General features: G+C 46.8%; 1 protein-coding gene across 3 annotated transcripts in view; it reads left to right on the forward strand.

The window, feature by feature from the left end:
- hdac7a (histone deacetylase 7a) overlaps positions 1-15,000 on the forward strand; it is an 86,525-nt gene that overhangs the window by 51,855 nt on the left and 19,670 nt on the right. For 2 of the 3 annotated variants that reach the window (XM_058409483.1, XM_058409484.1), the window contains exons 3-17: positions 85-230; positions 315-399; positions 472-592; positions 1,346-1,446; positions 2,750-2,866; positions 3,194-3,303; positions 3,634-3,735; positions 4,084-4,240; positions 4,402-4,574; positions 4,679-4,855; positions 5,244-5,451; positions 5,558-5,691; positions 6,178-6,298; positions 8,893-8,942; positions 9,724-9,831. In XM_058409483.1, coding sequence (XP_058265466.1) covers positions 114-230; positions 315-399; positions 472-592; positions 1,346-1,446; positions 2,750-2,866; positions 3,194-3,303; positions 3,634-3,735; positions 4,084-4,240; positions 4,402-4,574; positions 4,679-4,855; positions 5,244-5,451; positions 5,558-5,691; positions 6,178-6,298; positions 8,893-8,942; positions 9,724-9,831 — 1,881 coding nt within the window. In that variant the 5' untranslated portion in view covers positions 85-113. The remainder of the gene's footprint in view (positions 1-84; positions 231-314; positions 400-471; positions 593-1,345; positions 1,447-2,749; positions 2,867-3,193; positions 3,304-3,633; positions 3,736-4,083; positions 4,241-4,401; positions 4,575-4,678; positions 4,856-5,243; positions 5,452-5,557; positions 5,692-6,177; positions 6,299-8,892; positions 8,943-9,723; positions 9,832-15,000) is intronic. The other variant, XM_058409485.1, reaches the window with a different exon arrangement.

The raw sequence follows: 15,000 nt of genomic DNA on the forward strand, positions 1-15,000 counted from the left end.
GAGAGAAGTGTCACTGATCTTATCATCTGTTTGGGAGGATTTAAATCTCTCTCTCACTCTCACTCACTAACTCTCTCTCTACAGAAGTGTGTGTGTGTGTGTGTTGAGTGCTGATGGATTTGCGTGTTGGTGAGCGTGTGATGCACCCAGGTTCAGACACACTGCTGTCACCGCTGCTGCTCAGTCCATTTAATCCTCAACACTGTGCCCAGTACAACCAACACGTTCGGGTAATCACACATATGATGATGATGATGATGATGATGATGATGATGATCATGATGATGAAAATGATCTTTTTATTTGTGTTTCAGTGGAACATGCAGCAGCATCTGCGAGACCAGGAACAAACAAAACAGCAGCTACAGATGATACGACACAAAGATAAGAGTCAGCAGAGTGAGCACACACACACACACACACACACACACACACACACACACACACACTGATTGGCTGACTGTTTGACAGGTGCTGTGGCAAGTTCCGTGGTGAAAAAGAAGTTAGCTGAAGTGATTTTGAAGAAGCAGAAACAGGCGGCCCTGGAGAGGACAAGCTCAAATCCGCTCACCAACACCCCTGTGGCTTACAGGTACACACACACACACACACACACACAGCTGATTGAATAGAACCCTGGTGTTTACTGAAGTTGAAGTTAATACTAAAGCATGTTAAAGAAGTTATGATGTAGGTTGTTAATGGAATAGAGTTCTAACCTTCCTGATGTTCCTCTGCCCTGCTCCACAGTCTGAAGGTAAAATGTAATAAAAACATCTCACATGTTCACACTGCAGTTTTAACAATGTTCACAAATCCATTATGTATTAAACACTTTTTTTTTGTTCAGAAATTTACGAATATATACTCTCTAACCTTTCTGATCCTACAGCCCCCTGGTGGTGTGAGTGGGAACTACATTCAGAATCAATAAAGTTAAAAAAATAAACAAATAGAATAAACATTAGACATTTCACCTCAAGGCATTGTCCAGTATAATAATTTCTCTACAGTGTGTTTCTGCTACACAGAATACAGCCACACTATGACACAAAAATGCAAATTCTGCTTTAGGTAAAAAAAAAATCAGAAAGAAAACAGAAGACGTGTTGTTTTGGTACATTTTGATGTTTTCATTGTTCATGTTTGATGCTGAGAATATTCCTTACTCAAAACCCTCAGTGTTTCATTTCTGTGCATCAGTTCCTTATCATTTCTCATAATGCTTTTGTCTTTAAAATTCTCTTTATAATAGTCCTCTCTGTTAGTTTTTGGTTTTGAGGGTGCTCAGGTTTCAGCCTTTTGTGTGTTGCCATAATTGTGTGTGTGTGTGTGTGTTGTGTAGAGAGTTGGCTCCGGATCCCAGCGTTCCTCTGCAGCCGATATTCTCGTCTCCTCCACAGACACTCAGTGATGGAGCAGAAGATCCTCCTCTACGGAGAGCAAGTATGTCTCACCCAACACACATATACACACACACACACACATACACACACACACACACACACACACACACACACACACACACATATATATGATGTGAAAAATCCAGATGAAGTGAGCATTTGTTGTGACCCTCTGCCTGACCCTCTCAGGTAGACTTGCACACAGTTTTTGAAGGAACCTCAGCAGGTAGGTTGTTCCAAACATCTTGGATAACTAAGCTCAGATCTTCTGTAGGCCTGAAATCCTTCTGTCTTTTCGTGTTATCCCAGACAGACTGGATGATGTTGAGGTCAGAGTTTGATGTTCCTCACCCAGGGTTAAGCTCCTACACAGCTACTTCTGTTTTACTTATTGACGGGGTTCCAGCCCACACATGACCGTGATGGTCATTAGCACCTTACTGGTGTAACTCGTTAATCACACACCAGACACTGATCCTACACAATCCCTGACCTTCTGCAGATGGAAGAGTTCATGCTGGTTTGATGTCACACCAAATATGGATTTGATTTAGATTTTTTTCTGTTTATTACGCAATCACACTCGTTATCGTCACTATTTATTATTATTATTATTATTTTTTTTTTTAAAGTATTGTAGTTTATTTTATATTAACTTTAAATGCGATCGTTACGGACTTCACTTCCTGGTTTCCGCACGGGCATTTAAGGAGAGCGCGCACAGTTCGGCTTTTGTCGGAGATTTTCGGGAGATGTCGTAAACAAACATGTAAAACGTTACTAGTCCTAAACGGTAATAGCTAGAAACATGGTTCCAACGCTAAAATGTTGCCCATGTTGTGCTTAAGTGTGCTATTACTTTTCATGCTGATAAGTATTGTAGTTTATTTTATATTAATTTGTAAATGCATTTTTACGGACTTCACTTCCTGGTTTCCGTACAGTTCGGTCTTTCTCGGGGATTTTCAGTAGCTGCCGTAAACATGCCGTAAAGGTGCAGGCAAAGCGGTGTTGGTAAATACTACTACTCATACTACATTAAACTTTAGCTTTGCTTCACTTCCTGGGTTTCATACGGATATTCAGGCACAGCACACACACTAGTTCGTTTAGACTTCATATTTTAACTGTGACTTTAGTTTGTATTTATTATTTGAGAATGTCTTGCAATAGTTTAAGCAACATATCACTTAAATATAGCTAGATAATAGCTAGAAACATGCTTCCAACGCTAAGATGCTGCTTAGGTGTGCTATTACTTTTCATGCTGATAAGTATTATAGTTTATTTTATATGGATTTTTAAATGTATCATTCTTTTACTCTGATGTTTTTCACACACAGCCTCTGAGCCAAACCTGAAGATGAAGCTGAAGAAACATCTACACACGCGGAAGAGTCCACTAACACGGAAGCAGAGTGCCCCGCCCACCATCAAGCCCCACAGACCTGACACACTCGGTACACACACACACACACACACAATAATACAACCCCTGTCTCTCTCTCTCACTTACTTACTTTTTCTCCCTACCTGCTTCTCTTGCCATATTTCATCTGTCTCTCATCTCCATCTGTCTCTCATCTCCATCTGTCTCTCATCTCCATCTGTCTCTCTTCTTTGTCTGTCTCTCTTCTTTGTCTGTCTCTCTTCTTCATCTGTCTATCTTCTTTGTCTGTCTCTCTTCTTCATCTGTCTATCTTCTTTGTCTGTCTCTCTTCTTCATCTGTCTATCTTCTCTGTCTGTCTCTCTTCTCTGTCTGTTATTCTGCCTGTCTGTCTCTCAGACTCGTCTCCCAGCAGCAGTAGTACCCCTGTCTCAGGCTGCAGTTCTCCAAATGACACAATACCAAGTGAGAACGGAGTGCTACCCCCTACTGCCAGCCTGCCACATGAGGTGAACATGCGTGCACACACACACACACACACACACACACACACACAGTGCTTATTAGTATGCAGTTAGTCCTTTGTGAGTGTTTTGGGGAAAATGGAGTGTGTAATTAAATGTTTTAAACAGAGACATGGGAGAAGGCTGACCTCTTTGACACCTAACACACACACACACACACACACACACACACACACACACACATACACACATACAGAGGGGTTTTGTTACTTCGGGTGTGTGTTTCATTATGGATAAGCTTCTGCAGTTATTTTACTGCTCCATGTTCTGATTTACTCGCATTAATAAATGGTGTGTGTGTGTGTGTGTGTGTAGGCTCAGAGGGTGTTACTCTCTGATGGATCTGTAGCTCATTTCTCTGTACCAACTCTTTCCACCCTACCTACCATCACGCTGGGACTTCCAGCTCATGCCAAGGTAATCCCTCCATCCCTTCATCTCTTCATCTATAAACTCATCCTTTCATCTCTTCCTTCATCCATCTATTCTTCCAAACTCAGCACCTTATCACAGCAAGGTAAATAATTTCCTTAACTGTCTCACACTTCATCCCTCCATCCATCATTCTACCTTTCCATCATTCTCTCTGCCCTGACCTCCTCCTTTCTATTCCTCTATCTGTATAGAGTGTTTATCGCTTTATTATTAGAGTGTGAATGTTAACAGTAAAAGATAACAGTGATGATGATGATATGATGGTGATGATGATGGCGATGATGGATAGTGATGATGATGGCGATGATGATGATGTTGATGATGATGCAGGCGGAGGGGGAACTGGGTTCTTTGAAACTTGGTCAGGTTCCTCTGGTATCATCGGGTTCTCCACTCTTGGTTCCTCTGGGTGTTGAGGAGCAGAACCTGGTGCAGCACGTCCTTATTCTGGAGCCGTCTGGACTTGTCCGCACTCCACTGCTCACTGGTGAGACTGTCACCAACACTATAACACACACACACACACACACACTAACATACTATAACACACTGCTCTGTCTAGTACTCACACACCACATTGCACGTTTTACTGTCTGATGGCCGGCTGTGAGACGTTACAGTGTGGTGTGTGTGTGTGTGTGTGCACAGTTCCAGGTTTGGCTCCGGTTCCTTTGCATGTCAGCACTGCTCACAAACCCCTGAGCCGCACACGATCTGAGCCGCTGCCACCCAGTCCCCGCGCCATACACACACACCTGCTGCAACAGCAACACAACACACAACTGCTGGAAAGACTGAAACAACAAACACACCTTGGCAAGGTATATGTGTGTATATATATATGTACACACACACACACACACACACACAATTAAAGCCATCTGTTCAACAAGTGTGTGTGTGCGCGTGTGTGTGTTTTCTGTAGCGTATGTCAAAGTCGAGTGAGAAGCCCCGGCTCTGTCAGATCCCCTCTGAGGATATGGACTCTGAGGAGGTGGGGACGTCCTCCAATACGGTCAGTAAGAGTAGAGCAGAATCACAGAGGGAGGCAGAGACTCAGGAGGAGCAGCTCAGCCTTCAACAGACCCTCATTCTCAACCAGGTAGCACGCGCACACACACACACACACACACATTAGCATGGCTACACCCACCAGCACAGTCAATTAAACAGCTAGCATTAGCATTTCTCTTAATCCATCAGGATGGGGAGTTTTGTGTGTTTTCAAGTGTTTAAAAGGTATTTGCGTACACACACACACATAGGCAAGTGAACATGTGACATGAACACACCAGTACACACGCCAGTGTTTCCTCAGTGTCCGTGTGTAGTGGTCAGTGTCCTCCAGCAGGGGACAGGCTCTCACCACACTGTTCTCCACTTCCTTTTTACTAAACTCACAAGAGGGCAGCAGAGTCCTTCTTCAGTTTTCCTGTAACCTTCTTTGTGGTTGTGTGTGTCTGTGTGTCTGTGTGTGTGTGTGTGTGTAGTCACGTCTTTGGGAGACGCAGAAACAGCTGCAACAGCTGCGCAGACACACGGCCCAAATGGCATTACCCATGATGCTCAGTGGCATGCACCGTCCACTTGCACGCACACAGTCCTCACCGGCCTCCACCTCACACACACTTCCTGACAAAACACTGCCCATCACTACGGCAACCGAGCCCAACCTCACCCAGTCGCGTTTCACCACAGGTAACTCAGAGGGCTGATATTAAACTTTTATTATGTAAAAGATCTAGTGTATGATTACAGTGGGTTGTGTGTTTGGTCTTGTGTGTGTGTGTGTGTGTGTGTGTAGGTTTGGTATATGACTCTCAGATGTTAAAGCATCAGTGTACATGTGGAGATAACAGCTCTCACCCAGAGCATGCTGGGAGAATTCAGAGCATCTGGTCTCGACTACAGGAACGGGGACTTAGAGTGCAGTGTGAGGTAGGGCATTAACTAACTTCACTACACCCTACTGCCCTACACCCTACTGCCCTACACCCTACTGCCCTACACCTTATACCCTACTGCCCTATGCCCTACACCCTATGCTCTACACACTACACCTTACACCCTATACACTACACACTACACTCTACACACTACACCTTACACCCTATACACTACACACTACACTCTACACACTACACCTTACACCCTATACACTACACACTACACTCTACACAATACACCTTACTGCCCCTACTTTACTTGCCTGCTGTTACATCACTAGTCCTTGTACTCTCCTGCCCCTGCCCCACTTTGCTACTCTCTATTACACTGTTCTGCTCATTCTCACTACACCACACTGCCCTCTACTTCAGCTTACTGACCCCTACTACACCTTCCTACACTCTAACACACCCTTCTACCCCCTACTTCACATTGCAGTCCTCTTCAACACCTTACTGTGTGTGTGTGTGTGTGTAGAGTATCCGTGGTCGTAAGGCGACTCTGGAGGAGTTACAGTCGGTTCATACAGAGCGTCATGTTCTCCTGTATGGCACAAACCCACTGAACCGCCTCAAACTGGACAATCGCAACCTCACTGGTAACGAACACATGCATAATTGTGTACACACACACACGGGTATGGTAAACATACACAGCAGACACAGCTTTTGAGATTAATTAACTACTATAACAAGAAGGAAATATGAAAAGGAAGTAACTACCATATAAATAAAATGGAGAGAGTTGATGATGGGGTCAGTGTATCAGAGAGAGTGAGTTGGGGTCAGTGTATCAGAGAGAGTGAGTTGGGGTCAGTGTATCAGAGAGAGTTGATGATGGGGTCAGTGTATCAGAGAGAGTGAGTTGGGGTCAGTGTATCAGAGAGAGTTGATGATGGGGTCAGTGTATCAGAGAGAGTGAGTTGGGGTCAGTGTATCAGAGAGAGTGAGTTGTGGTCAGTGTATCAGAGAGAGTGAGTTGTGGTCAGTGTATCAGAGAGAGTTGATGATGGGGTCAGTGTATCAGAGAGAGTTGATTATGGGGTCAGTGTATCAGAGAGAGTTGATGATGGGGTCAGTGTATCAGAGAGAGTGAGTTGGGGTCAGTGTATCAGAGAGAGTTGATGATGGGGTCAGTGTATCAGAGAGAGTGAGTTGGGGTCAGTGTATCAGAGAGAGTTGATGATGGGGTCAGTGTATCAGAGAGAGTGAGTTGGGGTCAGTGTATCAGAGAGAGTGAGTTGGGGTCAGTGTATCAGAGAGAGTTGATGATGGGGTCAGTGTATCAGAGAGAGTGAGTTGGGGTCAGTGTATCAGAGAGAGTTGATGATGGGGTCAGTGTATCAGAGAGAGTGAGTTGTGGTCAGTGTATCAGAGAGAGTTGATGATGGGGTCAGTGTATCAGAGAGAGTTGATGATGGGGTCAGTGTATCAGAGAGAGTGAGTTGGGGTCAGTGTATCAGAGAGAGTGAGTTGTGGTCAGTGTATCAGATAGAGTTGATGATGGGGTCAGTGTATCAGAGAGAGTTGATGATGGGGTCAGTGTATCAGAGAGAGTTGATGATGGGGTCAGTGTATCAGAGAGAGTGAGTTGTGGTCAGTGTATCAGAGAGAGTTGATGATGGGGTCAGTGTATCAGAGAGAGTGAGTTGGGGTCAGTGTATCAGAGAGAGTTGATGATGGGGTCAGTGTATCAGAGAGAGTTGATGATGGGGTCAGTGTATCAGAGAGAGTTGATGATGGGGTCAGTGTATCAGAGAGAGTTGATGATGGGGTCAGTGTATCAGAGAGAGTTGATGATGGGGTCAGTGTATCAGAGAGAGTGAGTTGGGGTCAGTGTATCAGAGAGAGTGAGTTGGGGTCAGTGTATCAGAGAGAGTTGATGATGGGGTCAGTGTATCAGAGAGAGTGAGTTGTGGTCAGTGTATCAGAGAGAGTGAGTTGGGGTCAGTGTATCAGAGAGAGTGAGTTGGGGTCAGTGTATCAGAGAGAGTTGATGATGGGGTCAGTGTATCAGAGAGAGTGAGTTGTGGTCAGTGTATCAGAGAGAGTTGATGATGGGGTCAGTGTATCAGAGAGAGTTGATTATGGGGTCAGTGTATCAGAGAGAGTTGATGATGGGGTCAGTGTATCAGAGAGAGTGAGTTGGGGTCAGTGTATCAGAGAGAGTGAGTTGGGGTCAGTGTATCAGAGAGAGTTGATGATGGGGTCAGTGTATCAGAGAGAGTGAGTTGGGGTCAGTGTATCAGAGAGAGTTGATGATGGGGTCAGTGTATCAGAGAGAGTGAGTTGGGGTCAGTGTATCAGAGAGAGTGAGTTGGGGTCAGTGTATCAGAGAGAGTTGATGATGGGGTCAGTGTATCAGAGAGAGTGAGTTGGGGTCAGTGTATCAGAGAGAGTGAGTTGGGGTCAGTGTATCAGAGAGAGTTGATGATGGGGTCAGTGTATCAGAGAGAGTGAGTTGGGGTCAGTGTATCAGAGAGAGTGAGTTGGGGTCAGTGTATCAGAGAGAGTTGATGATGGGGTCAGTGTATCAGAGAGAGTGAGTTGGGGTCAGTGTATCAGAGAGAGTTGATGATGGGGTCAGTGTATCAGAGAGAGTTGATGATGGGGTCAGTGTATCAGAGAGAGTGAGTTGGGGTCAGTGTATCAGAGAGAGTGAGTTGGGGTCAGTGTATCAGAGAGAGTGAGTTGGGGTCAGTGTATCAGAGAGAGTGAGTTGGGGTCAGTGTATCAGAGAGAGTTGATGATGGGGTCAGTGTATCAGAGAGAGTTGATGATGGGGTCAGTGTATCAGAGAGAGTGAGTTGGGGTCAGTGTATCAGAGAGAGTTGATGATGGGGTCAGTGTATCAGAGAGAGTGAGTTGGGGTCAGTGTATCAGAGAGAGTGAGTTGGGGTCAGTGTATCAGAGAGAGTTGATGATGGGGTCAGTGTATCAGAGAGAGTGAGTTGGGGTCAGTGTATCAGAGAGAGTGAGTTGGGGTCAGTGTATCAGATAGAAGATCAGATCTTCAACAGATTTTTTTATTATTCTAGTTTAGGAAGAAAATTCAAATTGGAGTAGAGTTACAGACGTTGTGATACACACTTAAAGTAAATGTTTCACTTTTTCTTTTTCATCTTAGCCTGTCACTGGACTGTGTGTGTGAGAGAGAGAGAGAATCCTTTATTTATGTCCCTCTGTCCAACAGGCATTTTGTCCCAGAGGATGTTCGTCATGCTGCCATGTGGTGGAGTGGGGGTGAGTACACACACACACACACACACACACACATCTGAGCTGAATTTAGAAGTACTGTTTGATCCAAATTTCTGGTGATCAGCAGAAACCTTCATTTGCAGTGCACAGACACACACACACACACACACACACACACACACAAATACATGCACTGACAATGTGGAATCTGCTATGGCTTTGAATGTTTAATCATTAACACGACCCATGTTGCACTCACACACACACACACACACACACACACATATATACAAACTCCTCCAGAACGGCGATCAGTTTCAGCTTTCGTTCCGCTGAAGTGATTGAAACAATGTGGAGCCTGAAGGATGAAAGACATTCCACCTCCTGAACACAGATCCTGGGCCAAACCACAGAGGCGTGGGGGTGGGGGTGGGGGGGTATGGGGTAGTGGGAGGGGAGGAAAAGGAAGAGGAGCAACAAACAATGGAGGAATGCATAACCTCATCAACCCTCCACGTTCTCCTCCACTCTCCACGTTCTCCTCCACTCTCCACGTTCTCCTCCACTCTCCACGTTCTCCTCCACTCTCCACGTTCTCCTCCACTCTCCACGTTCACAAATGGAAACTCATTTTAATATCATCTATTATTAACATGTGCAGGACTGATTAATGCTCCATCACACACACACACACACACATTTTAAGCAGAAATGTTCCTGCATTAGTATAGAGAGCTGAGAGCAGGATGGTTTTTATATATTTTATAACATGCTGTTGATTTGAATCTGATTTGTGTGTGTGTGTGTGTGTGTTTGTTTACAGGTTGACAATGACACCATCTGGAATGAGCTGCACACCTCTACAGCGTCACGTACAGCAGCAGGCAGTGTTACAGAACTTGCTTTCAGAGTAGCCAAAGGAGAACTGAAGGTGCAACACACACTCAGACACACACACACACATACACACTCACACGCACACACACGCACGCGCACACACACACACATACACATGCACACACATACACACTCACACGCACACACACACACGCGCACACACACACACACATACACACTCACACACACATACACACTCACACACACATACACACTCACATGCACACACATACACACTCACACACGCACACACATACACACTCACACGCACACACATACACACTCACACACGCACACACATACACTCACACGCACACACATACACACTCACACGCACACACATACACACTCACACGCACACACACGCACGTGCATACACACTCACACACGCACACACATACACACACACACACGCACACACACGCACGTGCATACACACTCACACACGCACACACATACACACACACACGCACACACATACACACTCACACGCACACACATACACACTCACACGCACACACATACACACTCACACACGCACACACATACACTCACACGCACACACATACACACTCACGCACACACACGCACGTGCATACACACTCACACACGCACACACATACACACTCACACACGCACACACATACACACTCACACGCACACACATACACACTCACACGCACACACACGCACACACATACACACGCACACACATACACACTCACACGCACACACATACACACGCACACACATACACACTCACATGCACACACATACACACTCACACACGCACACACACGCACGCGCATACACACTCACACACGCACACACATTCACACGCACACACATACACACTCACACACACACACACGCACACACATACACACTCACATGCACACACACGCACGTGCATACACACTCACACACGCACACACATACACACTCACACACGCACACACACGCACGTGCATACACACTCACACACGCACACACATACACACTCACACACGCACACACATACACACTCACACGCACACACATACACACTCACACGCACACACATACACACTCACACACGCACACACATACACTCACACGCACACACATACACACTCACGCACACACACGCACGTGCATACACACTCACACACGCACACACATACACACTCACACACGCACACACATACACACTCACACGCACACACATACACACTCACACGCACACACACGCACACACATACACACTCACACACGCACACACATACACACTCACACGCACACACATACACACGCACACACATACACACTCACATGCACACACATACACACTCACACACATACACACTCACACGCACACACATACACACGCACACACATACACACTCACATGCACACACACGCACGCGCATACACACTCACACACGCACACACACGCACGCGCATACACACTCACACACGCACACACATTCACACGCACACACATACACACTCACACACACACACGCACACACATACACACTCACATGCACATACATACACACTCACACACACATACACACTCACATGCACACACATACACACTCACACGCACACACACGCACGCGCATACACACTCACATGCACACACATACACACTCACACACACATACACACTCACATGCACACACATACACACTCACACACACATACACACTCACATGCACACACATACACACACACACGCACGCGCATACACACTCACACACACATACACACGCACGCGCACACACACGCACACACATACACACTCACATGCACACACATACACACTCACACACACATACACACTCACATGCACACACATACACACTCACACGCACACACACGCACGCGCATACACACTCACACTCACACACACATACACACACACGCACGCGCATACACACTCACACACGCACACACATACACACTCACATGCACACACATACACACTCACACACATACACACTCACATGCACACACACACACACACTCACACACACATACACACTCACATGCACACACATGCACGCGCATACACACGCACACACATACACAATCACATGCACACACATACACACTCACACGCGCGCACACATACACACGCACACACACGCACACACATACACACGCACACACACGCACGCGCATACACACACACGCACACACATACACACTCACACACGCACACACATACACACGCACACACATACACAATCACATGCACACACATACACACTCACACGCGCACACACATACACACGCACACACACGCACACACATACACACGCACACACACGCACGCGCATACACACACACGCACACACATACACACTCACACACGCACACACATACACACGCACACACATACACACTCACACGCACACACACTCACACGCACACACACGCACGCGCATACACACTCACACACGCACACACGCACACACATACACACTCACACACGCACACACATACACACTCACACGCACACACATACACACTCACACGCACACACACTCACACGCACACACACGCACGCGCATACACACTCACACTCACACACACACACACACACGCACGCGCATACACACTCACACACGCACACACATACACACTCACATGCACACACATACACACTCACACACATACACACTCACATGCACACACACACACACACTCACACACACATACACACTCACATGCACACACATGCACACACATACACACTCACACGCGCACACACATACACACGCACACACACGCACACACATACACACGCACACACACGCACGCGCATACACACACACGCACACACATACACACTCACACACGCACACACATACACACGCACACACATACACACTCACACGCACACACACTCACACGCACACACACGCACGCGCATACACACTCACACACGCACACACTCACACACGCACACACATACACACTCACACGCACACACATACACACTCACACGCACACACATACACACGCACACACACGCACGCGCATACACACTCACGCACACACATACACACACACGCACACACATACACACTCACACACGCACACACATACACACTCACACGCACACACATACACACTCACACGCACACACACTCACACGCACACACGCACGCGCATACACACTCACACACGCACACACATACACACGCACACACATACACACTCACACGCACACACATACACACTCACACGCACACACACGCACGTGCACACACACTCACACACACATACACACTCACGCACACACATGCACGCGCATACACACGCACACACATACACAATCACACACACATACACACTCACACGCACACACATACACACTCACACACACTCGCATACACACACGCACACACATACACACTCACACTCACACACACATACACACACACGCACGCGCATACACACTCACACACTCACACACATACACACTCACATGCACACACATACACACTCACACACATACACACTCACATGCACACACTCACACACACATACACACTCACACGCACACACATGCACGCGCATACACACGCACACACATACACAATCACATGCACACACATACACACTCACACGCACACACATACACACTCACACACATACACACTCACACACACATACACACTCACACGCATACACACGCACACACATACACACTCACATGCACACACACGCACGCGCATACACACTCACACACACACACATACACACTCACACACACATACACACTCACACGCATACACACTCACACACACACACATACACACTCACACACACATACACACTCACATGCACGCGCATACACACTCACACACACATACACACTCACATGCACACGCACGCGCACACACATACACACTCACACGCACACACTCACACACACATACACACTCACACGCATACACACACACACATACACACTCACACACACATACACACTCACACGCATACACACGCACACACATACACACTCACACGCACACACACGCACGTGCATACACACACACACACATACACACACACATACACACTCACACGCATACACACGCACACACATACACACTCACACGCACGCGCATACACACTCACACACACACACATACACACTCACGCACACACACTCACACACACATACACACTCACACGCATACACACGCACACACATACACACTCACGCACACATACACACTCACGCGCACACGCACTCACACACACACACACTCACATACACACACACACATACACACGCACACGCACACACATACACACTCACGCACACACATACACACTCACACGCACGCACACACATACACACACACACACATACACACTCACACGCATACACACTCACATGCACACACATACACACTCACACACACATACACACTCATGCACACACATACACACTCACATGCACACACATACACACTCACATGCACACACATACACACTCACACACACATACACACTCACATGCACACACATACACACTCACATGCACACACACACACTCACACACACATACACACTCACATGCACACACATACACACTCACATGCACACACATACACACTCACACACACATACACACTCACATGCACACACACACACTCACACACACATACACACTCACATGCACACACATACACACTCACACACACATACACACTCACATGCACACACATACACACTCACGCACACACACGCACGCGCATACACACTCACACACGCACACACATACACACGCACACACATACACACTCACACGCACACACATACACACTCACACACGCACACACATACACACTCACACACACATACACACTCATGCACACACATACACACTCACATGCACACACATACACACTCACACACACATACACACTCATGCACACACATACACACTCACATGCACACACATACACACTCACACACACATACACACTCACATGCACACACATACACACTCACGCACACACACGCACGCGCATACACACTCACACACACATACACACTCACATGCACACACATACACACTCACATGCACACACATACACACTCACGCACGCGCATACACACTCACACACGCACACACATACACACTCACACGCACACACATACACACTCACACGCACACACATACACACGCACACAC

Source organism: Hemibagrus wyckioides, linkage group LG15 (assembly GCF_019097595.1).
Source record: "Hemibagrus wyckioides isolate EC202008001 linkage group LG15, SWU_Hwy_1.0, whole genome shotgun sequence".
Classification (NCBI taxonomy): domain Eukaryota; kingdom Metazoa; phylum Chordata; class Actinopteri; order Siluriformes; family Bagridae; genus Hemibagrus; species Hemibagrus wyckioides.